At 40.7% G+C, this 26440-nt stretch overlaps 1 protein-coding gene across 1 annotated transcript in view; it reads left to right on the top strand.

The window, feature by feature from the left end:
• Positions 1 to 26440, top strand: part of CYFIP1 (cytoplasmic FMR1 interacting protein 1) — a 228458-nt gene that overhangs the window by 184646 nt on the left and 17372 nt on the right. The window contains exons 23-26 of the mRNA XM_042783094.1: positions 9004 to 9147; positions 10665 to 10755; positions 11988 to 12118; positions 19687 to 19759. Of these exons, the coding sequence (XP_042639028.1) occupies positions 9004 to 9147; positions 10665 to 10755; positions 11988 to 12118; positions 19687 to 19759 (439 nt within the window). The remainder of the gene's footprint in view (positions 1 to 9003; positions 9148 to 10664; positions 10756 to 11987; positions 12119 to 19686; positions 19760 to 26440) is intronic.

The raw sequence follows: 26440 nt of genomic DNA, 5'->3' as shown, positions 1-26440 counted from the left end.
CTTTTTGTCTTCGAGTCAATTTTAACAGAAATTAATACTGCCATTCCTGCTCTTGTTTGGTTTCCATTTACTTGATGTATCTTTTTCCAACCTTTGATTTTCAGTCCGTTTTTGTCTTTTTCTCTAAGGTTGTGTCTCTTGTAGACAGCATATTGGTGGGTTACTTTTTTTTTTTTTTTTTTTTTTTTTTTTTTATCAGTTCTGCAACTCTCCATCTCTTGAGTGGTACATTTAATCTATTCACATTCAATATAATTATCAACAAGTATGAATTGGTTGCTCTCATTTCTTTCTATGTTTTTTCATGGTGTTTCTGCTTTCTTTGTTTACATAATTTTCAGTGCTGAGCTCATTATGTTTATGAATCATGTTATACTTTCCTTTGTTGCTATTGCTTTAGTATTTGCTAAATATTTATGCTTGTCTTCTTTTTTATTGTGATATGAAGATTTACCGTTTTTCTTTGAGGTTACTCTATGATTTATAATTTTCTCTCTGACTTAGAATAGTCCATTCTGTCTTGAAACTCTCTTGACTTTCTCACCATTTAAAAGTTCTATAACTACACTTTTTTCTCTCTTTTTGGTTTGTAATTGTCCTCATTTGCCAATTGATATCTCTGGTTCCCTGTTTATAGTCTTGTAAGCTTACTTTGGATACTTCATAGCTTGTTGGTTTCTGCGTTATGTCATCTTGTGTATTAATGGTCAGTTGTTTGCTATTACTGGTTTTCTGTTCAAAGGACTCCTTCTAGTTAAGTTTAGTCTGGTTTAAACACATTCCCTTCCTTTCTGCTTATCTGGGAATCTCCTAATTTCACCATCGTATTAGAGGGGCAATTTTGCCAGATACATAATTTTTGGTTGGAAATTTTTCTCCTTCAGGGTTTTATATATACCATCCCATTGCGTTCTCGCTTGCATGGTTTCTGCTGAAAAGTCAGAGCTTAGTCTTATTTGTTGTCCTTGGTTGGTACCTTTTCATTTTCCCCCTGCTGCTTTAAGGATTTTTTCTTTGTCTTTGGTTTTGATGAGTGTGATGTTGATATGTTTTGGTCATTTTTTCAGTAGTGTAGGGCCTCAGGCACTTTACTGCTAACCAGAAGGCTAGTGATTCAAACCCACTAGCCACTCCAAGGAAGGATGGGCAATCTACTTCCATAGTGATACCGCCTCCAAACCCCAAGGAGCGGTCTCTGTGAGTCAGGTCCGACTTGATGGCACATAACAACAACATCCTCTTTTGGCTTTGTTGGCCTTCCTGAATGGATGTATTCTTACCTTTCACCATATCAGGGAAGTTCTCTTCCAACAAATATTGCACAAATTTCTTAGTGTTTTTCTTTTTCATTTTCAGTTCTAGAATTCTGATTACATGTATGTTATTCTGTTTCATGGTCTCCTACATGATCCTTAGGTTTTCTTCATTTTGTTTTGATCTTTTTTCTGATTGATTGCTTTCCAAAGAGGTATTCAGGCATTTTTCTTCAATCTCATTAATTCTGTCTTCCATTGATTTGATTCTACTCCTTTGTCCTTTCAGTGTGTTATCTATTTCTGAAAATTTAGTATTAATATTAGTCTTCAGTATTTCTATGTGTAGGTTTTGTATAATTTCTAATTATTCCTTTATTTTGTCATTTTGTTGTTGTGTTTTCTTCCAGAATTGTTCTAGGTTTTTGTCTGTGTCTTCCTTAATTTTCTCAGTGTTTTCCTTGATCTGTCTCTCAGTCCTTAGAAGATGCTTAAGTATAATTCTTTTGAATTCCTTAAATTATTCAGGGAGTTCCAATGTTGCTTCTTCATCAGGGATGTGTTCTGTGTCTGTATCCTGCTCTCTTATTTCTACCACTTTGTTTTGCTTCTTTTTGTATACTGTGGTGGTCTGTTGTCTCTGAGACATTGTGATGTTATTGTATTTAGAACTCTGTTACCTGTTTGTGAAGAGCAGTTAACAGTGGGTCTGGCTGTTCTTTGTGGTCATTTATTGTTGACCAGTTGGTGAAGTAGGAAGCTCTTACTCAATAAGTGGAGCTGCAGGAGGTACAGGTGTAGTTGCATTGTATGGGCACAGTTCCTGTATCACACTCCAGTAGACACAAACAATGCTCGAAAAACCATGAAAAAAGTAAAAGAAAGTGGACAAAAAACAAACCACATAAACACACAAGAACAGTCACCAAGGAAAGAAAAGAAAAAAACCTGCAATATCTGGGGAAGGGGTAATGAGAGAAAAGTGGTAGAGTAGGAGAGTAATGAAGAAAAAAATGGGAAATGTGCAAAAAGAAAAGCAAGGAATTGGGTTACCTATGAGAAAGTAAAAAATGGGAACCAGGAACAGAGAAAAGAGAAAAAGCTGAAAACTAGAACCTGGATAGGTAAGAATGAAAAAGAATAATGAAAAGGAAATAGTAATAATGTTAAAATAGACAAAAAGAAACAAAGTAAGAAAAAAAAAATAAAAGGAAAAAATTCTGGGCAGGGCAAGGGCAATGCATCCAGGCTGTGTCAGAGTACACAGATTAGGGTCAAATTCCTGGCAGACCAGAAGGTGTGTGGAAGTGAGTGATGGCCCCACTTCCGTTCACCAAGAGGGTGTGGGATATGAGTAACGGGGAATATCGCACCTTTTCAGTCGTTCATATCTGGGATATCCTTGTGGTCCCTGGCATGTGGAGCCTATTCTTAGGTCCCTGGAATCTGAGAGGATATTGTTGCTTTAAATATCCAAAGTGATCAAACTGTTGTAAACATTCAAAATGGCTGTAGCCTCTGGACAGCCAGAAGTTCACAACTCAGCCTCTCTCCTCCTTCGCTGCTTCCCCTTTTATTCACCAGCCACCAGTGCAGTCCTCTGTGCAGCCCTTGGCTAGCAGGGCTGATTTTTAGATTAATTTTTAGGTCCTAAAACCACTTGAAGGAGTGCTAGTAGCATAGTGCCTCAGGCACTTGACTGCTAACCAGAAGGCCAGCGGTTCAAACTCACCAGCCACTCTTCAGGAGGAAGGTTGGGCAATCTACTTCCATAGTGATGCCACCTTAGAAACTCAAGGAGGGGTCTCTATGAGTTGGGTCCGATTCGACGGCATAACATAACACAACCCTCCCCTTCCCTCCTTTCCCCTTCCCTGCCCTCCCCTCTTGTCAATATCCAAGCTGTCCATGCCATCAGGATCGCTGACAGACCGCAGCTCCGTATGTCTCTTTTTTTTGGTGTTTTCATGCAGGTTCTTTTACTAGTTGGAGTTTAGTCCACTTCTGTATCTTTCTTTTAAAAGCTCAGTGCTTCAGGATTATCTTCTGTATCTGTGTTAATTGGTTTCTCTTTTCTTTGTTGAAGAGGGTCTCTGTAGTTTGTCTGCATATTCTGCTTTCTTACTGGAATTCAGACAATATTTTAGTTTTGTTTTTTGCCTCATTTGTTTTCTTTGTGGTTCCTTTAACATATTTATCCTAGTTACACTAAACTCCTTCTCTTCTAATTTCAACATACAGATCATCTGTGGGTCACTTTTCATGTTCATATGTCAGGTAAATTTTGAACACCGTAGATGGTCTGATGATGAACAAATTCTGGATTATCTTCCTTGTAGTATTGAGTTTTGTTCTAGGAGCAGTTAGATTACCATTGGAAAACCTTGATCTTGTAATGGTTGGTTTACTTCATTTTAGTTCTTAATCCTGATTCTAGTCCTAGCTACCTGGTCCTAGATGGGATGTTTTTGAAATTTCATTAGAAAATCTAAAGTGTTAACTCTTATTTACTGTGACTTGTATCTTATACCCATTTCAGCTGTAGGTAGTGAAGTGCCAGCTCCTGAAATAAGAGCACACCTATGGCTGGCTGAGGTCTTGGATGAGACCAGTCAAATTGCTTTTGTATATGGGCTGGAGCAAATTGTGTGAATTTGTGGGTCCAAGTTATAATTTAGGATTATCAACGTCAAGTTCTAATATGTGGGAAATTAATAGAGGAAATGCTCTGAAAAGTATAATTTTCATCATGAAATCTCTCTTTCAGCCAAGGTCAGATTCTTATCATTGTTTATAACTAAAAGCTTTTAACTGCTTCCCCACAACCACTCCTTTCCAGTTTTTTTTTTTTTTTTTTTAAGTAAAGTAACAGCATTTAATGGGAATGTGATGCCTCCTACCTGGGTAAGGAACCCAGGGTTAATGGCCTATTTAAGTGTGATTAGTTTTCACAATTGTCAGAGACATCATCAAAAAAGTTAAATTTTCTTCCTTCTCCTTTCCCATCAAAATTTGTGGGTATAACAATTTTTTTAAAATTTTTTATTTATTTTGTTGTTGAGAATATACACAGCAAAGCATATACCAGTCAACAGTTCCTACATGGACAATTTAATGACATTGATTACATTTTTTTGAGTTGTGCAACCATTGTCATCCTCCTCTTCTTAATTGTTTTGGTATTATTAACATAAATTCACTCCCCGTAAATTTCTATCTAATCTTGAGAATTACTGTTGTCAATTTGATCCCTTATATAGTTCTTAAAAGAGCATAATACTCAAGATAGACATTTCTTATGCATTAAGCTAAACTATTGATTGGTTTTAAGAAGACTTCAAGGGATATTTTTAATTGAAGACTTAAAGATTATCTCTGACACTAGTTTTGGGTTCATCAACCCTTCATGACTCCAGGAAATCTGGAGTCCATGAGAGTTTGAAATTCCATTCTACATTTTCCCTTTTTTGATCAGGATTCTTTCATACAGTCTTTGATCATAATGTTTTAGCAGGCAGGCACTATCTAGTTCTTCTTGTGGTGAAGGGGAGGCAGTTGTTCATGGAGATAATTAGCCACATGTTTCACATCCTCCTCGTTTTGACTCTCTTTCTTCCTTTGTTCTCCACGTGAATAGAGACCAATTGCTGTGTCTTGAATGGCTGTTTGCAAGCTTTTCATACTCCTGATACTGCATAACAAGCTGGGAGGTAGAACAGAAGCACTAACCATGTTACTAGGTCAACTAACTGGGATGTCCTATGAAACCATGACCCTAATTCTCCAACCTAACAAACTAAATCCCATGAGGTTTTTGTTATACATGAGCAACCTTAGCAAGTACTCTTTTTTTTTTTTTTTTGCCATTGTTGTAAATATATTAAATTTCACACTACATGGGTCGAACAATTTAAAATATCTGTGACTTATTAAAGGCAATTCATGTCATGTTCTCTTATGTTTAACCCACCTTTGGGGTTTGATAAGTGTTAACTTCCACCACACTTATACTTTATCTGTGTTAATTTATTCCTTCAGCCACCATATAATTGTGTTAGGTCTAAAGATTATTTAAACATAAGAGTGGCATATTAACAATGGCAAAATTGCAGGAAAGGTTGTGACTCCATTTTATACATGTCAGAACTGGGCAAGACTTTTTCTTTCCCATAAGCTTCCTGCCTTGTCTGAATGGAATCATCAGAAGTACTCTCTGTTAAGATACAATTATTGGTCTCTACTCCTCCAGAGGGAGCTCTGGTGGTGTAGTGCCTAAGGCATTTGACTGCTAACCAGAAGGGTGGCGGTTCAAACCCACCAGCCACTCCTCGGAAGGAAGATGTGGCAATCTACTTCCGTAGCGATACTGCCTGGGAAACTCAAGGAGAGGTCACTATGAGTCGTGTCCAACTCAACGGCACATAACAACAACAACAACTCCTCTAGAATAAGAGAGAAAGAAGAAAACCTAATACTTAAGAGGAAAAACTGGTCTACAAGATTAGCTGTCTATAAGGAACAACAGTCATATTTCCTTAGAACAGAAGAATTAGATGGTACTGGCTACCACTACCAGCTATTCTGATCAGGGTTACAATAGATGAATCTTGATAGAATAGGAGAAAAATGTGTCTCAGAACCTCGGATTTTTCAAAACAAAATAAAACCTCACAGACTTACTAGACTGATTGAGACTTGAGGACTCCCAGAGACTGTTGCCCTGAGATACTCTTTAAACTGAAATGAAATTACCCCAACCACCTTTTAGCTATATAACGTATTGGCTCACAAAACAAAGAGTGGCACCCATGAGTATTGTCCTTCTTTAAAAAATTATCTATATGAGACCAAAAGGTCAAGAATTAGTTAAAAAAGAAATAAGAAGAGAAGGCCAGGGGACAGGGAATTCAGATTATTGGAAACAGCTTCCATAACAGAAATAATGAGAATATTTATGCATTATGAACAATGTAACCAATGTCATAGTAACATTTGTGTAGAAATCGTTGAATAGGTACCTAATCTGCTGTGTAAACTTCCACGGAAAACACAATAAAATACTATTTTTTAAAAAAGGGAAGTGCTGAGGACTCCCAGTAAGATGGAGGAATAGGCAGACAATCTACACAGACCTTCTTCAACAAAGAAAAGAGAAACCAATTGACAGAGATACAAAAGATAATCCTGGAGCCCTGAGCTTTGAAAAGAAGTATACAGAAGTGGATTAGGTACCAACTAGTGAAAAACCTGAAGAAAAACAGTAAGTACAGAGACAATTGGAGCAGTGGACTGCCAGGTACTCTGATGGGACCAGCAGCCTGAATGTTTCCAGGTGCTGTTGGGACCTGAGAATTGACCAAAAGATCAGTCCTGGTCACTGAGGGCTGTGGTGACAAGTGTGCTGGTAGCCTATGACTAGGACAGGAAACAGCAAGGAGGGAGACAACCTGAGCTGTGGACTTTTGGCTGTCCAGAGGGCACAGCCACTTGAATGTTTACAAGCAGCATCTGCTTTTGGATTTTAAAGTGACAGCATTCTCATTCAGATTTCAGAGACCTAAGTATAGGCTCCTTTTGCCTTGGACAGCACAGACATAGGGAGAGACTGACAATGGGAAAGGAGACAGGTGGTGAATGTTTAAGTGCTGCCAACTAGCAAATAGAGGAGCACAGCAAAGTACCCTGCTTACATAGATAATATACAAATAAAACAAAAATTGTGGACAAGTCACTCCAACATAACAATCACCAATTAAATATAAACAAAAACATCACAATGCCTCAGAAACAACAGAGTATCACAGTCCACACAAAGAAGCAAGATAAAGCAGGAGAAACAAGGGAACAGGATACAGACCCAAAACAGAGCCTTGAGGAATAAGCAGCATTGGAACTCCCTGATAAGAAATTCAAAAGGGTTATATTTAGGTACCTTCAATAAATTGAGAGACAGATCAAGGAAGACACAGACAAAACTGTAGAACAGTTTTTGAAAGACAATACAAGAACAAAATGACAAAATAAATGAAAAATCAGAAATTATACAAAATCTACAGACAGAAATCTAGAAGATTAATACTAAACTTTCAGAAATAGATAACACATTGAATGGACAAAGAAAAGAATTGAATCCATGGAAGTGAGATTGAAGGGAAATACCTGAATACTTCTCTTTGGAAAGGGATCAATCAGAAAAAAGATAAAAACAAAATGAAGAAAGCCTAAGGTTCATGTGGGATACCATCAAAAGGAATAACCTATTCATGTAATCAGAATTCCAGAACAGGCAGAGACAAACAAAACCACAGAAAAAAATTGTCAAAGACGTGTTGGAAGATAATGTTCCTGGTATGATGAAAGATGAGAGTATATCCATTCAAGAAGTCCAACGGACCTTTCCTTGACCCTCTAAACAACAAACTAATACAATATTTGTCCTGTGATTGACTTATTTAACTCAGCATAATGTCCTCCCAGTTCATCCATGTTATGCAGTGTTTTGCAGACTCTACATTATTCTTTGTGCTGCATATCCATTGTGTATATGTACCATGGTTTGGTCATTCACTCTTCCATTGATGGGCATGTAGGTTGTTTCCATCTTTTTGCTATTGTAAATAGTGTTGAGATTAACATGACTGTCCATATATCTGCTCCTGTCCTGGTTCTCATCTCTCTAGGATATATACCTGGTAATGGGATAGCTGGGTCAAGTAGTCCAATTCCAGCTTTCTAAGGAATCGCCATAGTGCTTTCCTCGGTAATTGTATTACTTCACAGTTCCACCAGCAGTGTACAAGAGTCCCAATCTCTCCACATTCCCCCCAGCATTTGTTATTTTCTGTCTCCTTGAACCTTGCCATCAGTGTGCTGGGGTGAGATGGTATCTCATTGTTTTGATTTGCATCTCTGATGGCCAGTGATCGAGAGCATCTCTTCATTTATTTTCTGGCCACCTGACTATCCTTGCTGAAGTGTCTATTCATGTCTTCTGCCCAGTGAACATTTAAAAGTCTGCTTAAATTAACACATTCCAGGAATGTTTCAAAATATTTCTATTCAGCATACAGTGGTTGAATTGCCTGCTGAGTTTCACTTGAGGGCCCAAGGTTGCAGCAGTGTCCAAGAAGATAGGCAAATCCCTGTGGGGCTCCCAGTTTGCACAAAGCACCTTGTCTATTGGTGGGAGTGTGTCTCCCTATCTGTGCACCCACTATCCTTAAGATGAGTTTAGCAATCCCTCTTGCAGAAAACCACTCTGAGCCCTTTTCTTGTCCTTTTATTCTACCTGCTTTCTGTGGATGCACAGCAGCTCTGTGAAGGCAGAGATGATGCTCTGAGATATACTTATTTCTCCTCCTAGGACCCTCAAAATGTCTTCTGTATAACTGACAGTTCAGTAAATACTGAAAAACAAAATGGTTTTGTTTTCTTTTGTCTCATTTAGTGAGATTGCTTTTCACAACAGGTTTAAGACATGCCAGTTATTTGAGAAATCTTTTTTTTTTTTTTTTTTAAGATGCAGAACCTCTCAATATTTTATTTATTTATTTATTTTAGGTTATTTGCGGAAATGAATTTTTAAAATTTATTTGAGAAACCTTAAGTGCAAATTCATGGATATTGTAACCAAAGGGTATTGTGTGTTTAGTTTGTCTTGACATAGCAGTTCTTCATTTGAGTGTGCGCCTGAGGATCATGGCTACAGCTTGAGGTTTTATCAAGTGCTTCTGTTCCTTGTTCCTATCAGGCTTTGAACCTGGCCTATTCCAGCATTTATGGCAGTTACAGAAACTTTGTGGGTCCTTCTCATTTTAAAGTCATCTGTCGGCTGCTTGGCTACCAGGGCATTGCTGTGGTCATGGAGGAGCTGCTGAAGGTTGTCAAGAGCTTGGTATGTTTCCTGTAGTATGCTATGCTTCCTTCATATGGGCCTTGAGTTCATTGGGGTAGAATAATTTTGGGAAACCATAACAACATGTCTTGGCTAGAAGCAGGCTTCATGGTGTCTGGGGGCTGCAGCACTGGCTGTTGAGGCAGCTGGCAGGCAGTGGTGCACATTGTGGGAGCCGGCATATGGTGCTGCTGTTGCACTGAGGACCATCATAAGTGCAGGCTTGGTTGGTTTGGACATATGAGATACATAGTGAATGACCAGTCCCTGGGGCTAAGTGATACATACTTCAGACCAAGATCACAGAGTAGACACAGGCCCAGTCTTTGTGGAGTCTTGCTCATCACGGCCTTTTGAAAAAGGTGATGTCATTGAGGGTTACCTATAATGAATTTTCTTTTCTGTATTTATTTCTGCTGTTAAATAAGAGATTGCCCTTTTTTTTTTATTCTTAACTTTTTCTTTTTTAAAATTAATCTTTTTGTGACTGAGCCCATCTATTTTAAACATTCTTTATTGCCAAATAAAGATTTTCATGTCTTTCCCATGATTTACACACTGGCCAAGACAAAACCTGCGTGGCAATGTGAAGTGGGCCAAGACTGTATTAAAGTGAACTTACTTAAAGCAAAGACTCACAGAATTCTAAGTCATATAAGGCAAGATAAAAAAAAATATTTAGAACATAGATGGGTTTGGTTACTAGGCACAGCTAGTAACCCTATCACCCCTATAGGTTTTGCCAGGCCCCAGTAGGGAGCCTGCATCAGCACCCCTGGTAACTTGGAAGGTGGTAGGATGCATAGTCTTGTTGGATCTGAATACAAAGTAGCCTTGGCCAAACTTTGCAGAGGCCTTGAGTCCTTCAAAGGATGCAGAGCCTTCTGGGAGAGCTGTCTTCTTTTGACTGCCCAATGCAGACCTCTTCGCCACATACATTGGTCCTCCTAATTGCTCACCCATTAGCAGGAATGGGGTTTCTCAACTGCTGCATGACCCACAACCAGAAAGCCCTTACTCACTGTACCATGCCTCAGTCACAAAGTCTTGGCTAAGAAGTGGTAGGAAGGCCATGGTATGAGTGTAACACATACAGACACACCCACAGGTGGTGCCTATGGTGCTGGCATCCCAGTCAGACCTCTCTGTGTATGTACACCCAGATGTGCCCCCATGCCTGACAGGCCTGTTGTACGCGCTGTTCGCTCCTTAGAGTTGCACGTGGCTGTTGGGTGGCTGACATAGCAGTGCACCTGCCTAGGAGATGCATGAACATTCCAAGCCATCCTCACCTGATAGCACCCCTTAGGGCCTGTGCTTGGTAAAGGGTGTGTGTTTGGAATATGCATTTAGCTAGTATGTGGAGACATCTGTGGAGGTGCTTCCTTTCCCACAAGTGGGATTTAGCTCCCAGCCAAAGTGACACTGCAGTCCTGTCACTGTGCTGAAGTCAGCGTACACCAGCCACCACCTCCCAGGAAAAGTATGTGTGGCTGATGCAGCCCTGTCCTTCACAGCTTCAAGGCACAATCCTGCAGTATGTGAGGACTCTGATGGAGGTGATGCCCAAGATCTGCCGCCTTCCCCGACACGAGTACGGCTCTCCTGGTGAGAGGGTGTATGTGGGTGGTTGGCAGATGGTGGGTGGGCCCACTGCCGCCCAGAGGAATGAGGCACATTCCACATGTTTTTTGGACAGGAGGCAAAGCTGCCCCCGTTTTGACACAGTGAAAGAGAGTCAAGTCAGAAATTACTGGAGATGATTAGATTTGTTCTCCCTGGTGGGAAGGATAGGTATGTGGGAATTTTTGTTGGGGGCCTTACATTGAGGAACTGAGGGGTCAGCATGAAGTAATCAGGTACCATGAGGACTGATGGAACCTCCCCAGCCCCCAGTCTCTCCGAGAAAGTTCCCACCTGGAGGGGAGAAGGGAGCTGGACTGTGGGTTTAATCACTAATGTGTATGTGGCTACAGCTCAAGACAGCCTATGGAATGGGGATGGCCATCCTCTCTCCATTTTCCCCAATGCCCTTTTTGTTCTCCTTCTCCTTTTCCTTTTCTTCCCCATTTTCCTTTCCTTTTTCTTTCTCTTTCTTCCCCTTTCCCTCCTCTTTCCAATCCATTTCCCTTTCCTCCCCCCCCCTTCTTTTCTGTCTCTTCCTCCTCTCCTTTTCCCCCTCTATTTTCTTATCTCCTCCCTCAGCTTCAGAACCAGCTTGTCTATTTCCACCCTTCAAAAAAACTTCCTTGTGGTTGTTGATTGGCTTAGCACAGAATCCAGAGATTGATTTGGGGAATACTAGCTCTCTCTTGTGTTTTCTCATGTCTGCTACATTGTACAGACATCTGGACAGCGGTGTGCTTGTCTTCCTCTGGGCCTGGAGAGAATGTGGGCAGATGCCACCATTGAGCATGATGTTAGCTGTCCTTTTTTTGTAGATGCCCTTTATCAAATTACATAGTTTCTTTCTGTGCCTGTGAGTGGTTACATTTATCAAATAGCTTTTCTGCCTCTGCTGGATGACCAAGTGTGCTTTCTACCTTATTCTTTACTGTGGTGACATCACTGTCTATACAGCCTCCTTTGAAGGACTAGGCTGACAGGCCCAATTGCTCTCCTCACTCCCCACCCCCCAGGCTGTGTGGATCTTTAGAGGGTCTGCTTAGGTGGTGGACAGATCACCAGTGTGGAAAGGTGTTGCAATAGCGTGTGTGTGGCCATCTCTGTAGCAGTGGGCTGTGGCAGTGCAGAGGGTATTGTGTGGCTCCCAGTTCTGCATCCTCAGGGCTCTGCCTCCTTCAGCCTCTTTGACCACACCTCTTGTTCTTTGCCCACAGGCATCCTTGAGTTCTTCCACCACCAGCTGAAGGACATTGTGGAGTATGCAGAGCTGAAAACGGTGTGCTTCCAGAACCTGCGGGAAGTGGGCAATGCTGTCCTTTTCTGCCTGCTCATTGAGCAGAGCCTGGTGAGCCACGGCCATGGGAATAGTAGTTTTGCTAGAGGCTTGATTTGTGTGAAGTTATTTAGTGGGGAGTGGAGAGCAGTGGTATAAAGCACTGTTCTTTTTAGACTTTAATTTGAACTTGTTTCCTGCAATTGGAAAAAATATATATATATGTGTATATATACAGTTTATTATTTCCAGAATGTTTTTCTATGTGAGTACTGTAAAAATATTTTGTTATGTAGTATTTGCTCCATCCAAGCTAACTTAGGTGACATACATGGCTGTTATTGTATTTTACTGTCCAGGAGAGCTGTCTGCAGTGATGGAAATAGTCTATATCTGTGTGTTAACACACTTAAAGCATGACTTAATGTGACTGACAAACTAAGTTTCAAATTTTATTGAATTTTAATTACTTTACATGTAAATAGCTACATGTGCCTTAATACCATAGTGGACTGCACAGTAAGGGGGAACACCTGGAAACCAGCCCCAGCTTTTGAATGCCATAGGGGAACACCTTGCTTTCACAAGCTGACTGGGCATTTCCACTTGGTGTCATTTGGCCTGATGGTTTGCCCCCAATGTTTTATTTCAACTGAAAGTTTGTCAACTTGACCCTTTTGAACTGGAATCCCTAGTGAACATGAAATGGTATCCCATTCTTAATGAGGTAGAAATCTTCATTTGCTGATTTTCTCTTCCTGTGTCCTTTAAATGTCGAATGCTCACTTGTGTCTTTTGCTTATCTTTCATAGCTTGTTTACAGTTCTTTGTATATTCTATGTACTAATCCTTTAAGTAGGAACTCTGGTGGCATAGTGCCTAAAGCACTATAACTGTTAACCAGAAGGCTGGCGGTTCAAACACACCTGCCACTCTGCAGAAAGAAAACAGGGCAATCTACTTCCATAAAAAGTTGGAATTGGCTCAATGGCAGTGAATTTTTAAGTTAGAAACCCAAAAGGGAAGAACACACTTGGCATTTCTCAAGCTCAAAGAACTGAAGAAAAAAATCAAACCTCAAGTTGCAGTGTTAAAAGATTATATGGGCAGAATATTGAATGATGCAGGAAACATCAAAAGAAGATGAAAGGAATACACAGAATCACTGTACCAAAAAGAATTGGTTGATGTTCATCCATTTCAGGAGGTGGCATACTGTCAAGAGCTGATGGTACTAAAGGAAGAAGTTGAAGCTGTACTGAAGGAACTGGCAAAAACAGGGCTTCAGGAATTGACATACTCATTGAGATGTTTCAAAAAAATGGATGCCATGCTAGAGATACTTACTCATTAATTATCTATGCCAAGGGATTTGGAAGAGAGCTACCTGGCCAACTGACTGGAAGAGATCCATACTTGTACCCATTCCAAAGAAAGGTGATCCAACAGAATGTGGAAATTATCCAGTAATATCATTAATATCACACACAAGTAAAGTCTTGCTGAAGATAATTAAAAAGTGGTTGTAGGATGCAAAAGCATTCACTTGTGTGGATCATAACAAATTATGGATAACACTGAGAAGAATGGGAATTCCAGAACACTTAATTGTGCTCATGAGGAACCGATACATAGGAGGCTGTCGTTCAAACAGAACAAGGGGATAGTGCATGGTTTAAAATCAGGAAGGAAGTATGTCAGGGTGTACCCTTTCACCATACTTACTCAATCTGTATGCTGAGCAAATAATCTGAGAAGCTGGACTATATGAAGAACGTGGCAGCAGGACTGGAGGAAGGCTGATCAACAGCCTGCAATGTGCAGATGACACAACCCTGCTTGCTGAAAGTGAAGATGACTTGAAGCACTTGCTGATGAAGATTAAAGACTACCGGCTTCAGTATGGATGACACCTCAACATAAAGAAAACAAAAATCCTCACAACTAGACCAATAAACAGCATCACAATAAATGGAAAGCAGATTGAAGTTGTCAAAGATTTCATATTACTTGGTTCCACAATCAGCACCATTGGAAGCAGCAATCATTGGGCAAAACTGCTGCAAAAGATGTCTTTAAAGTGCTGAAGAGTGAAGATGTCTCCTTGAAGAATAAGGTGTGCCTAACCTAAGCCATAGTGTTTTCAGTTGCCTCATATGCACACGAAGCTGGACAGTGAAGTTGTAGTGTTGGCGAAGAATACGGAAAGTACCATAGACTGCCAGAAGAACTAACAAATCTGTCCTGGAAGAAGTGCAGCTGGAATGTTCCTTGGAAGTCAGAATGGCCAGACTTTGTCTGACCTACTTTAGTCATGTTGTCAGAAGGGACCATTCTCTGGAGAAGGATATGCTTGGTAAAGTGGAGGGTCAGTGAAAAAGAGGAAGGCCTTCAAGGAGATGCATTGACATAGTGGCTGCAACAATATGCTCAGGTATAGCAAGGATTGTGATACTGGCACAAGACCGGGCAGTGTTTCATTCTGTGGTACATAGGGTTGCTATGAGTTGGAGCTGATTCCATAGCACCTAACAACAACAAATCCTATATGTGTTATATGCTCAGATCTTGGGTATTGCAGATACCTAAGATATAAGCTTTGTTTGTGGATTGACTTCTCATTCTCACATGGTGATTTTTGAAGAACAGATGTTCTTAATTCAGTCTTACTCTTTTAATAATGGCTGAAGAATTTCTTCTCTACATTAAGGTCCATAAAGATTTTCTTTCATATTTTCTTAAAAAGATTTTAAGTTTTACTTTTCACATTTACGTTTACAATCCTTCTGGAATTGATTAACCAAGCCAAAACCAAACTTGCTGCCATTGAGTCAGATCCAACTCATAGTGACCCCTCCTTGGGTTTCTGAGGTGGTATCAGTACAGAAGTAGATTGTCCAACCTTTCTTCCAAGGAGCGGCTAGTGGGTTTGAACTTCCAGCCGTCTGCTTTGCAGTCCAGTGCCTTAGGCACTACACCACCAGAGTTCCTCTGGAATTGATTGGTGTGTACAATTTAGATATGGGCACAACTCCATTTTTGTAATGATAAGATTATCAGCTGGGCCTCTTTCACTTGCTGGAGAGCTCCTCCTTTCCCTGCTGTCTGCAGGAATCTCCTGACACACTGGTCTGTCTCTGGGTTTTCTGTTCCATTTCATAGGTCACTGTCATGGGGGTAGGAGTGTGTTATCTTTACATTGGTCTGATACCTAACGAGGCATATCCCCCCACCTCACTTTTCTTTAAGAGTATGTTAGCTCTTTGTGGATCTTCACTCTGGCTTACAAGTTTTAAAATTCACTTGTCAAATTTATTGATAAAGTATTTTGGCCTTTTAGGAACTGTGTTGCATCTCTAGACCTATCTGGGGAGGTCTTCATGGTAGGGCTGATTCTCATGGTAGTCTCTTGATCTTGGTGTCTTGCCCAGTGCCCTGGCAACTTTATAGAGGCTAGGTTGGGTTTTCGAAGGACAGAGGCCAGGGTACCCTGTCATCGGTTCAGGATGTGGGAACCAAGCTGACAGTGCATTCAGGGCTAAGATGCTAGGCCGGTATCACAAATCAGTGCTTATAGGTCAGAGAAGTCCAGAGTCAGACATGGACATGTGCAGGAGTGGACAGCCTCTTGTCAGGACCTGCATCTTCCCTCTCTGTATGCTGCACTTTTAGCAGGCCTTTTCCATGTGGGGGCAAGAGAGAGTCCAGCATCCCTGAGCCTTTCTTGTACGTACCACTCTTGGACTCAGCATGGATACAGGTCTCTTCCCTCATCCAAAGAAGCCTGAGTGACCAACCTTTCACACATACCTCCCATGGCCACTCCCTATCACAGCAGGGGTGATGAGCACAGGATGAGAGCCCACTAGTCCCAGGGGTATGGCAGGGCAGCTCCCAAAGGAGCAGGTAGGTGCTGACCCCAGTGAACAGCAGATGTGCAGGGAAGCTGGATTCTGAGAAGATGTTAGGGCAGCCTGAATTTTTTAAACTAAACCAGTGTGAGTTTTTTAAGGACCTCTCTTAATAAATTTTAAATGTTTAATTTAGGAAAATGTTCTTGGGGGTTCAGTGAATTACTTGGTATGGCTTTTGCAGCCATAGTCTATAACTTCCACCTGATTATTAGGGTTATTATTATTAGATTATTATGCAAATAAAGTATGTAGAACTCTGATGTTGGGCTTGGTTAATTTTGTCACTCTGCCAGACTTAAAATGAGCCCTATTGGAGGCAGAGAGGGGATCTCAGTGCCAGCAAGAGAGAAAAGCTGCAGGTGAAGTGAAGCCCGTCCTTGGACCCAAGATCCCTTTGCTGGACTTCCTTGGCAGAGACACCTGGCAGAGAAAGATGCCTGGCAGAGAGAAACACCCAGCAGAGAGATGGTGGCAGTGGAACCAAGAGACATGAGACAGACAAGTGAGCTTACCTGGCTCACAGAGCAAGAAAGCTGAGTGCCCTTGGGCAAGAGGTTTGCCGATGGAATGTGTGCATCTAGGTGTACTTATTGGCAGAGCTAAAAGAGCTTTGTAGCATTTGCCTGAGCAGGGCAGAGGCCATGGTGAGTGGCCAAGGTCCAGAGAGGTGTGTGTGAGGGCATAGCAGAGGGGAGACTGTCCTGATCAAAGAACTGTATCCTGAGTGTGTTCCTGAACCTGAATTGTGGCCTGTTTTTTCCCTAATAGACCCCCATAATCATGAGTATTATCTGTGAATTGTATATAGCCATTGTAACAAATTACCAGACCTTACCAGACCCAGAAGAGAAGTAGTGAGTGTCATGGGAGGGACGGTTGGTGTCAGAATTAGTAAAAAGGTTGGAGGATGGCTGGCGGTATGTCTGGCCTTATAGGAATTAGCTTTGGGCTGCTCCTGATGATTCTGTCTTTCTCTTGTAAAGTTAGAGTAGGTCAGAAGATGCCACCTCCATGACCTTTTCACAGTCCTTTTTGTGCACCTTTTCTGAACACACAGCACAAAGTGAGAAAAGTTCTCCTCTCTTTGTGTCCACCCTCGTGGTAGCTCCCCAGCATTCACTTCCCTGACAGTTTCACAACAGTCAGGGCAGCTAGTATGCATTTCCTGGGGGCCCAGCCTAAAGAGACTGGCTGAGGGACTCTCCTGAGGGGTACTCCTTGAATTAATGGAAGGAAATGAAGCTTTTCTTCAACTACGAAATAGAAACTCTCCAGGAGGTTTGTGCAGACATGAAGTATTGCCTGAGCATTTTAACTGTTAGCACCGACTATGGATTCCATTAGAAACTTAGGAAAAGAGACATCTGTGATGAATGTGGTCCTTGCCTGCTCAGATTGTGTTTCTCCATGACAATTGATGCCTTAGGCTTAGAAGGGTCACCTTGGGTCTCAGGAAATCAGGTGAGTCCTTACATTTCAAATATCACTCCCAGTGTCCCCTCCTTTCTCTGGACCACTACCACAACCAGAGCCTATGTGAGTCTCAGTCTAGACTGAGGTTGTCTCCCCTGCATTGCCGGGCATGTGGGAAACAGGGTACAACTATCTGTCAGTTGATCTCAAGTACACTTGCAGACTTAGCTTCTGAGCAAGTAGGCCCCACTTTCTCTTTCATTCTAAATCCTGAGCTGTCCTGCCTGCCCTTCTTCCCTGCTCCCCTGTCTCATTCCCTCACCCCTTCTCCCTGTCCTTTCTTCCCACATTGGACAGTTGGAGAGAAGTTAGGCTGTCTGAATGGAGTACTTCACCCAAAGTCCACCCATAGACTTCAATTTTCTGGTGTTGCTTTTATCCTTTTAAAAATGAAGGATTATGGTTTCCAGTAAGTCCTCGAGAATGGGAATCCCCCTTGTGGGTAACCTTCACCTTGACAACAGTGGTAATGCTTTCCTCCTAACCAAATACCACACAATGGCAGGTGTGATGGCACCTGTGTCTCCTCTGATCAGTGAAAATATTAGGGTAAATGTGTCATTCCCTTGTTATGTTCTGAGAAGAGTGGGGTAGCTGGTTCTGGCTGCAGAAGCACATTGTTGGCAGCCTGAAGCTCCTGGGAACAAAGGTCGAGTGATGAGTTGTCAGGTCCTGAGGGACCCAGTGTTGTTTGTTTCTTTCTTTTTTTTTTTTTTTTTTTTTTAATTTTTATCATGATTTGGGTGAAAGGTTACAGAATAAATTCATTTTCGATATGGCAGTTCACATACACTTTGTCTCATGACATTTGATTGCAATTTCCCATAATGAAACAGCTCCCCTCCCACTTCCTCCCCATGTGTCTTTCCCTCCTATGCACTCCTGCACCCCAAGCTGTCTCCCTGTGATACACAGCCTTTCTATTCTCCCATTATTGATCTCTCCAAAGAGTGTATCTAGCTCATGTAAATGTTCAGCTCATATGCCTGTCTTTTGTTTGGCTGGAAGCCACAGGAGTGGGTTCAATTCCAGACCTGAAGGGCAGCTAGTGGCCTTAGTCTCAGGGGTTCCACCAGGCTCTATCAGACCAGCAAACCTGGTGGGACCCAGTATTTTGAGAACTCAAGCTTTTCTCCCTAATGGTCATTTCTTTAACTGATTCTGTTACCATCATGTTATAAGATGATTTCAGGAAATTTTTATTCATCTGCAAAATCTGGGGATATAGAGTGGAGAGCATCTTCTGCCTGTCCCTGTAGTGGGGAGGCTCTTTGTGAGCGTTCTAGAGCCTCTGTCTCTACAATATTTGCCCTCTTCTTTGGTTTCCTGGTGGGTTTTAGGAGTTTTGCAACTCCTATGACATTGGAAGAGAGCCCTGGTGGCATAGTGGTTAAAGTGCTTAGCTGCTAACCAAAAGTCAACAGTTCAAACCGACTAGCTACCCTGTGGGAGAAAGATGTGACAGTCTGCCTTCCATAAGGATTCCAGCCTCAGAAACCACATGAGGCAGTTCTGCTCTGTCCTAAGGGGTCACTATGAGTTGTAATCCCCTGATGGCAGTGGGTTTTATGAGTTGGAATTGACTTGATGGCAGTGGGTAACACTGAGGTGCGCTTTTGCTTAAAATATGTGTTTTTCTAGAGAAAGGACTTTGTGTAGGATTTTTTATTACCTCTTCAAAGGAATTTATGATCGAAAAAATAGTTCAGAATGACAGGCTCTCCAGGGAGGAGTGGAAGTACAGGTTGTACTCATGCTTCCCCTTTCTTTCTGTCTTCAGAGGTGTTTGCAGAAGAAACCTCCTTCTTCTGTTGGTGATGTCTTATTAAAGCAGTGGTTTCTATGAGTGGAGCAAATTAGCTGGAGAAGGGTTGGAAGAGGGCTGCCAAACATAAATCATGGAGAAGAGAGAAGAAACAATGCCTGCTTTTACCTATGTGTTTTTATAATTAAATGACACACTATAATTAGGAATAAATACTTACAGTTAGGAACAAATAAAATTTAAAATTCAGTTCCTTGGACACACTAACCACATTTCAAATGCTCAGTAGCCACATAAGACTCATGGTCACGATATTGGACAGTGCAGACATAGAACAATCCATCTTGCAGAGTTCTCTTGGATAGTGCTAACTAGAGTATTTATTTTACACTAAATAATAAAGATGTAAGTTATATTCATGACCATATTTCTCTGTCCATTTTTGCTATGAGAATAAACTTCCTAATGTGACCTTCTCTGTGTTACAGTCTTTAGAAGAAGTATGTGACCTGTTGCATGCTGCCCCTTTCCAGAATATCTTGCCCAGAGTCCACGTGAAAGGTGAGTGTGTTCTACATTGTTCAAAAAACTTCACTGTCCATTGTAACAGTGGCTCACAGTCAGTGTGGCCATGCCAGAGGCAATGGGGGGTTTGTTTTGTATATTTTTACCTGTTTAATCAGTACCAGGGATAACTGGGTGAAGGGTATGTAATCTGGTTCAATAAACAGTGAATATACAAAGCTGAAATGATAAGAATATTTGGAATTTCCTTCAAAATAATATGGTGGCAAAGGGATATGGAGGATACAGTAAATCAGTCCTTGGATTAAGAACATTGGACTGACATGCAACTTGTGCTTAAGCATGGACTGCCATAAAGCTTATTATATTAAAAATCTGAGTTAAATTCAGTGGTTCATAATAACGCACGCACTACTTGTGATCCTCATGAAAACATTGCATGGCTTCAGTGGTTCATAGTATCGAAGAAGGAGAATGCCATCTGCCTTTTAAAGTCAGATTATGTTGCCTTTAACACTGTATAGAGTGTGTAACTTTGTATTTGGCTTAAATTTTCCTCTTATTTACCCTATAATCATGCCTCCAAAGCATAAATCCAATGCGAGTGCTGGTGATGCATCAAAGAACAGGAAAACAATCATAGTTGAAAATAAAGTGGAAATAATAAAACAACCAGAAAGAGGTGAAGTGCGACTGATCATTAGAAAAATGTTAGGCTACAGTCAGTCAATGATTGGACCAATTTTAAAGGATAAAATTAAGAATAATTGACTATATGGAAGGCTCTGTCCAGATAAAAGCTACAGTTACTACTAAGCAATGCAGTGGTTTAATTATTGAAATGGAAAGGCTAATGATAATTTGATTGTTGTTGTTATGTGCCGTCGAGTCAGCCCCAACTCATAGCAACCCCTCCTTGGGTTTCCGAGGCAGTATCACTACAGAAGTAGGATTGCCCAACCTTCCTTCTGAGGAGTGGCTCCAGCCTTCTGGTTAGCAGTCAAGTGCTTTAGCCATTATTTGATTAGATGAGCAAAATCAGCATAATACGCCTTTTAGCCTTACTTTAGTGCAGGAAAAGGCTTGAAACCTTTTCAGCTGCATGTGTAGCAAGTGAAGGTGACTGTGAAGAAGAATTTGTTGTAAGTAGGGTTTGGTTCACTTGTTTTAAAGTGAAGGCAGATTTACATAATATTAAAATGCAAGGTGTAGCAGTGAATGCTGATGTAAGTACCATGAGTAATTTTCCTGAACTTTTGAAAAAAAAATTATTGAGTAGGGAGACCAAATATGTAATGTAGTTAAGACTGGCTTATTTGTTTGGGGGGTGGGGGATGCTTTAAAGGACTTACATTTCAAAAGAGGAAGAAAATGCACCAGGGTGTAAGACATAGCAGAATAGGCTGACATTATTGCTGCGGGGTAACACATCTGAGAATTTCAAGCAGACGCCTTCGTCTAAATTTACTAAATTCAAGGGCATTTTGCCATATCATTAAGGCATGTCTTTCTTTTATTTAGAAGGCAAATGCAAAGGCTTGGATTACAGTTGCCATCTTTGAATACTGGTTCTTGAACCATTTTCTCCCTACTGTTGAACATTATTGCTTGGTCAAGAAAATTCCTTTCAAGATTCCTCTTGAGCTTGACAACACACCTGGATATCCCAGTGCTTACAACCTTTACTTCAATGTGAAGGTTGTACTTTTACATATTAAAAATTTGAGTTAAATTCAGTGGCCCATAATAGCGCATGAACTACTTGTGACCCTTAAGAAAACATTGCATGGCTTCAGCCAATGGATCAGGGAGTCTTAATCCCCTTTAAGGCCTAGTATTTACAACAAACCTTCTCACAAGCAATCAGAGCTACCCAAGATGATGGGATAAGCTTAAGGACTTCTGGAGGAATTATAATCTTTCTGATGCCATCAAAAAATTGCTGATTCTTAGGATAAAGTGAAGCAGTAAGACATGAAAGGAGTGTGGAACAAATTGTGCTGCCAATTTGTGCATGATTTTCAGGGGTTTACAATTGACAACATTGCCGAAGCCAGGCAAGCTGTGGTTGATACTGGTAATCAGCTGCATTTAGACATCAATGAAAATGGTGTTATAGCGTTACCTGATTCCCATACCAAAGAACTAATAGACCTGGAGCAGCAGATGATAGCATTTGAGGAATGTTGTTGTTATGTACCCTTGAGTCGCCTCTGACTCATAAGACCCCTCCTTGGGTTTCCAAGGCAGTATCACTAAGGAAGTAGATTGCCCAACCTTCCTTCTGAGGAGTGGCTGGTGGGTTTGAACTGCCAGCCTTCTGGTTAGCAGTCAAATGCCTTAGGCACTACTCTATCAGAGCTCCCATAGACATAATGCAAGCGTCATCCAGATTCCAACAGCATTGTTTACTGAAAGGAAAAGCTAATCACCAACTTTATAGAGACAAGAAAGAGGCCCTAAATAGCCAAAGCAATATTGGAGAGGAAGAGTAAAGTAGGGGCACTCTGATCTGAAAACATACTCTACAGCACCAGTCATCAAAATGGCCTGACCAGTTAGTTCAACGAGAGACACATAGACCAGTGGAGTAAATTGAGAACTCAGGAACAAATCCATCCATCTCTGGACAACTGATTTTTGACATAGGATCAAAGCCGATTCAGTGGGAATGAAAAGATGCTCTTTAACAAATGATGGTGGCAAAAATAGAAGATACATATTTGCAAATAAATGAAACAGGATCCATACCTCACAAAAACCATACCATATATTTATGTATACATACCATATACAAAAACTAACTCAAAATGGATCAAGGACCTAAATGTTAAATGTAAAAGTATAAAATTCAAAAAGATTATCAAATACAATTACAAATATACAATAGCAGAAGACAAATTAGATAACTGAGACCTCATAAAAATGAAATACTTTAATGCTTATGAAAAGAGTAAAAATATAAACCTACATACTGGGGAAAAAACCTTCAGGGATGACATATCCAGTAAGGGTCTAATCTCTAAAATACATAGAAAACTTCAACAACAAAGAGATAAACAATGCAAAAAAATGGGCAAAGGACATGAACAGATAGTTCACCTAAGAGGACATTCAAGTGGCCAACAAATATGTGAAAAGATGCTCATACTCATTGGCCATTAAAAAATGCAAATTAAAACTACCCTTTTGCACATACAGTACTGCATTGTCAGTGAAGGCAAACATGGATATATGGGTGGATAGATGGGTGGACAGGCTGAACTAGTAGGTATGTCTGTGAAGTGAGAAGTGTATGCAAGACCAGGTACAGGGTTGGCGGACAGTGGTCCTATAAGTTTATGTGAATGATCAGAATTCCCAGGTGTATAGTAGAGCTGACAAGGGGCAAGGTTGTAGTCACTTCCTGGTCACAGCCAGCTACCCAGAGGGACTGAATAGTTGAACCTGTGGGCTTTGGACTATAGTCACAGGGACATCAAGCTCAATTGGCATAACATACTACACAAAACACTGTTCCACCTCCTACTTTGGCAAGTAGCGACTGGGACCTTAAAAGCTTGCAAGCTGCCATCTAGATGCAATGATGGGTCTCTCCTCGTCCAGAGCAAAGAAGAATGAAGAAAACCAAAATTCATGGAAAAAATTAATCCTAGCGACTGGTACACCATCCAATCTGAGGCCTATACGACTATGAGACCAGAAGAACTAGATTCTGGTGCCCGGCTACCACTGTCAACCACTTGCAAGGGGATCTGTTTAGGAGATCCTGGATAGAGAGGGAGAACAATGTAGAGCAAAACTCACATTCATTTGGAGGAAAAAAAAAGGGGAGGGGGAGCAGGTTTTCTGATCTGATAGAGCCTGGTGGAACCACTGAGACTATGGCCCCTAGCTGCCCTTTAGGTCTGGAATTGATCCCGCACCTTTGGCTTCCAGCCCAATAAAAGACAGGCATATGAGTCGAACATTTACCTGAGGTACATATACTCCTTGGAGAGAACAGCCATGGGAGAAAGAAGGGCTGCTTATGCACAGGGAGACAGCTCTGGGGGCTGGAGTGCATGGAAGGATGGACACAGGGAAGAGGTAACTATGAGGAGGAAGTGGGAGGGGAGCTGTTGCATTGTGGTAAATGTCATGATACAAAGTACATGTGAACTGCTGTATGGAAAGTGAATTTGCTCTGTAAATTTTCACCCAAATCACAATCATTAAAAAAAAAAAAAAACCTACAGCGAGATAGCTTGTCACTCTTACTAAAAAGGCAGTGATTTAAGAAAAGAAAAAAAGAAAGCTAGTGAGGATGTGGGGAGATTGGAACCATTCTGTGCTGGTGGGATTGTAAAATGTAAAACCACTTTAGAAAACAGAATGATCCTTCCTTAAAGAACTGAAAATAGAAAGCATCAAAACATCAAAATAGAAAACATCAAAACAGAAAATATAAGGTTATAATCTAGCAGTCCCACGCCTGGGTATAGATCCCAGAGATTTAATTAAAAAAAACATGGACAGACATGTGCCTACCTATGTTCATATGCCCACCTGTGTTCATTGCAGCACTATTCACAATAGCAAAATGATGTCAACAACCTAAGTGCCCACCAACAGATGAATAATGGATAAACAAAATTGGTACATACACTAAAGGAATATTATGCAGCCATAAAGAATAATGATGATTTATTGAAACATAATGTGGGTGAATCTGGAGGACATTACATTGAGTGAAATAAGTCAGTCACAAAAGGACAAATGTTGTATGATTGCATTTTTGTAAGAAGATAAGGAGATTACACACACATACGCACATTCATTATTTAAACATTTATTGGTGGTTACCAGGGATGGTCGGGGATAAATAGAGAATGGACCTCTGGATAGTTGTTGTTAGGTGCCTTGTAGTTGGTTCCAACTCACAGCGACTCATAGTGATTCATAGTCAACAAAATACTGCCCAGTCCTGCCCCATCCTCACAAGTATTGCCATGCTCGAGCTCTTCATTGCAACTACTGTATCAATCCATCTCATGAAAGGTCTTCTCCTTTTTTGCTGACCCTCTCATGAAGTCTGGCCATTCTCACTTTTAAAGAACATTCTGACTGTACTTTTCCAAGACAGATTTGTTTGTTCTTCTAGCTGTCCATGATACGTTCAATATTCTCTGCCAGCACCAAAATTCAAAAACATCAATTTTTCTGTGGACTTTATTCACTGGCCAGCTTACACATGCATATGAAACTATTGATTGTACCACAGCCAGGTGCACCTCAGTTCTCAAAGTGACATCTTTGTTTTTATACACTTTCAAGAGGTCTTTTGCAACAGATTTTCCCAGTGCAATATATCATTTGATTTCTTGACTGTTGCTTCCATGGACATTGATTGTGGGTTCAAGATAAAATGAAATCCTTGACAACTTGCGACTTTTCTCCATTTATCAAGATGTTGCTTATTGGTCCAGTTGTGAGAATTTTTATTTTATGTTGAGGTGTGATCCGTACTGAAGGTTGTAGTCTTTGATCTTCGTCATTAAATGCTTCAGGTCTTCATTTTTAGCAAGCAAGGTTGTGACATCTGCATATCACAGATTGTTAAAATGTCTTCCTCCAATCCTGATGTTGCATTCTTTTTTTTTTTCCCTGATGTTGCATTCTTCATGTAATCTGGCTTCTCTGATTATTTGCTCAGCATACAGATTGAATAATTATGGTGAAAGGATACAACCTTGACAGACACCTTTCCTGGTTTTAAACCATGCAGTATATCCCCTTGCTCTGTTGAATGACTGCCTCTTGGTCTATGTGAAGATTGTTCATGAACACAAGTGTTCTGGAAATACCATTCTTCACAATGTTATCCATTATTTGTTATGATCCATACGGTCGAATGTCTTTGCATAGTCAATAAAACGGAAGCAGACATCTTTCTGATATTCTTTGCTTTCAGATAAGATCATCTAACATCAGCAATATTCCTAAATTCTATGCCCTCTTCTGAATCTGCAACTGCAACTGTTTTTTAATTATCTTCAGCAAAACTTAGGTTGCATGTGATATTAATGATATGATCCAATAATTTCTGAATTTTGCCGGGTCACCTTTCTTTGGAATGGGCACAAATACGGATCTCTTTCACTTGGTTGGCCAGGTAGCTGTGTTCCAAATTTTTTGGCATGGACAAGTGAGCTTCTCTAACACTGCATCCATTTGTTGAAACATACCAGTCAATGGGTATTCCACCAATTCCTTCAGTGCTACTAGGAATTTTTCCTTTAATACCATTGGCTCTTGAGCATATGCTCCCTTCTGAAATGGCTGAACAACCAATTCTTTTTGGCACAGTGACTCTGTGTATTCCTTCCATCTTCTTTTGATGCTTCCTGCATCATTCAATATATTGTCATTAGAATCTTTCAGTATTGCAACATGAGGCTTGAATTTTTTCTTCAGTTTTTTCAGGTTGAGAAATTCCAAGTATGTTCTTACCTTTTGATTTTCCAGCTGCAGGTCTTTTGCACATTTCATTTTACTACTTTACTTTCTTCTCTTCAGCTGCCCTTTGAAATCCTCCCTTCTGATCTTTTACTTCATCATTTCTTCCATTTGGTTTAGCTACTCTCCATTCAAGAGTAAGTTTCAGAGTTCTGACACCCATTTTGGTCTTCACTTCCTTTCCTCATTGTAATGACCTTTTGCTTTCTTCTTCTTCTT

The sequence above is a fragment of the Orycteropus afer genome, unplaced genomic scaffold, assembly GCF_000298275.1.
Source record: "Orycteropus afer afer isolate SDZICR_OR568_19922 unplaced genomic scaffold, OryAfe1.0 scaffold00656, whole genome shotgun sequence".
In the NCBI taxonomy this organism is placed as follows: Eukaryota; Metazoa; Chordata; class Mammalia; order Tubulidentata; family Orycteropodidae; genus Orycteropus; species Orycteropus afer.
The sequence above is the reverse complement of the archived record's forward strand: the minus strand, read 5'-3'. Positions and strand labels throughout refer to the sequence as shown.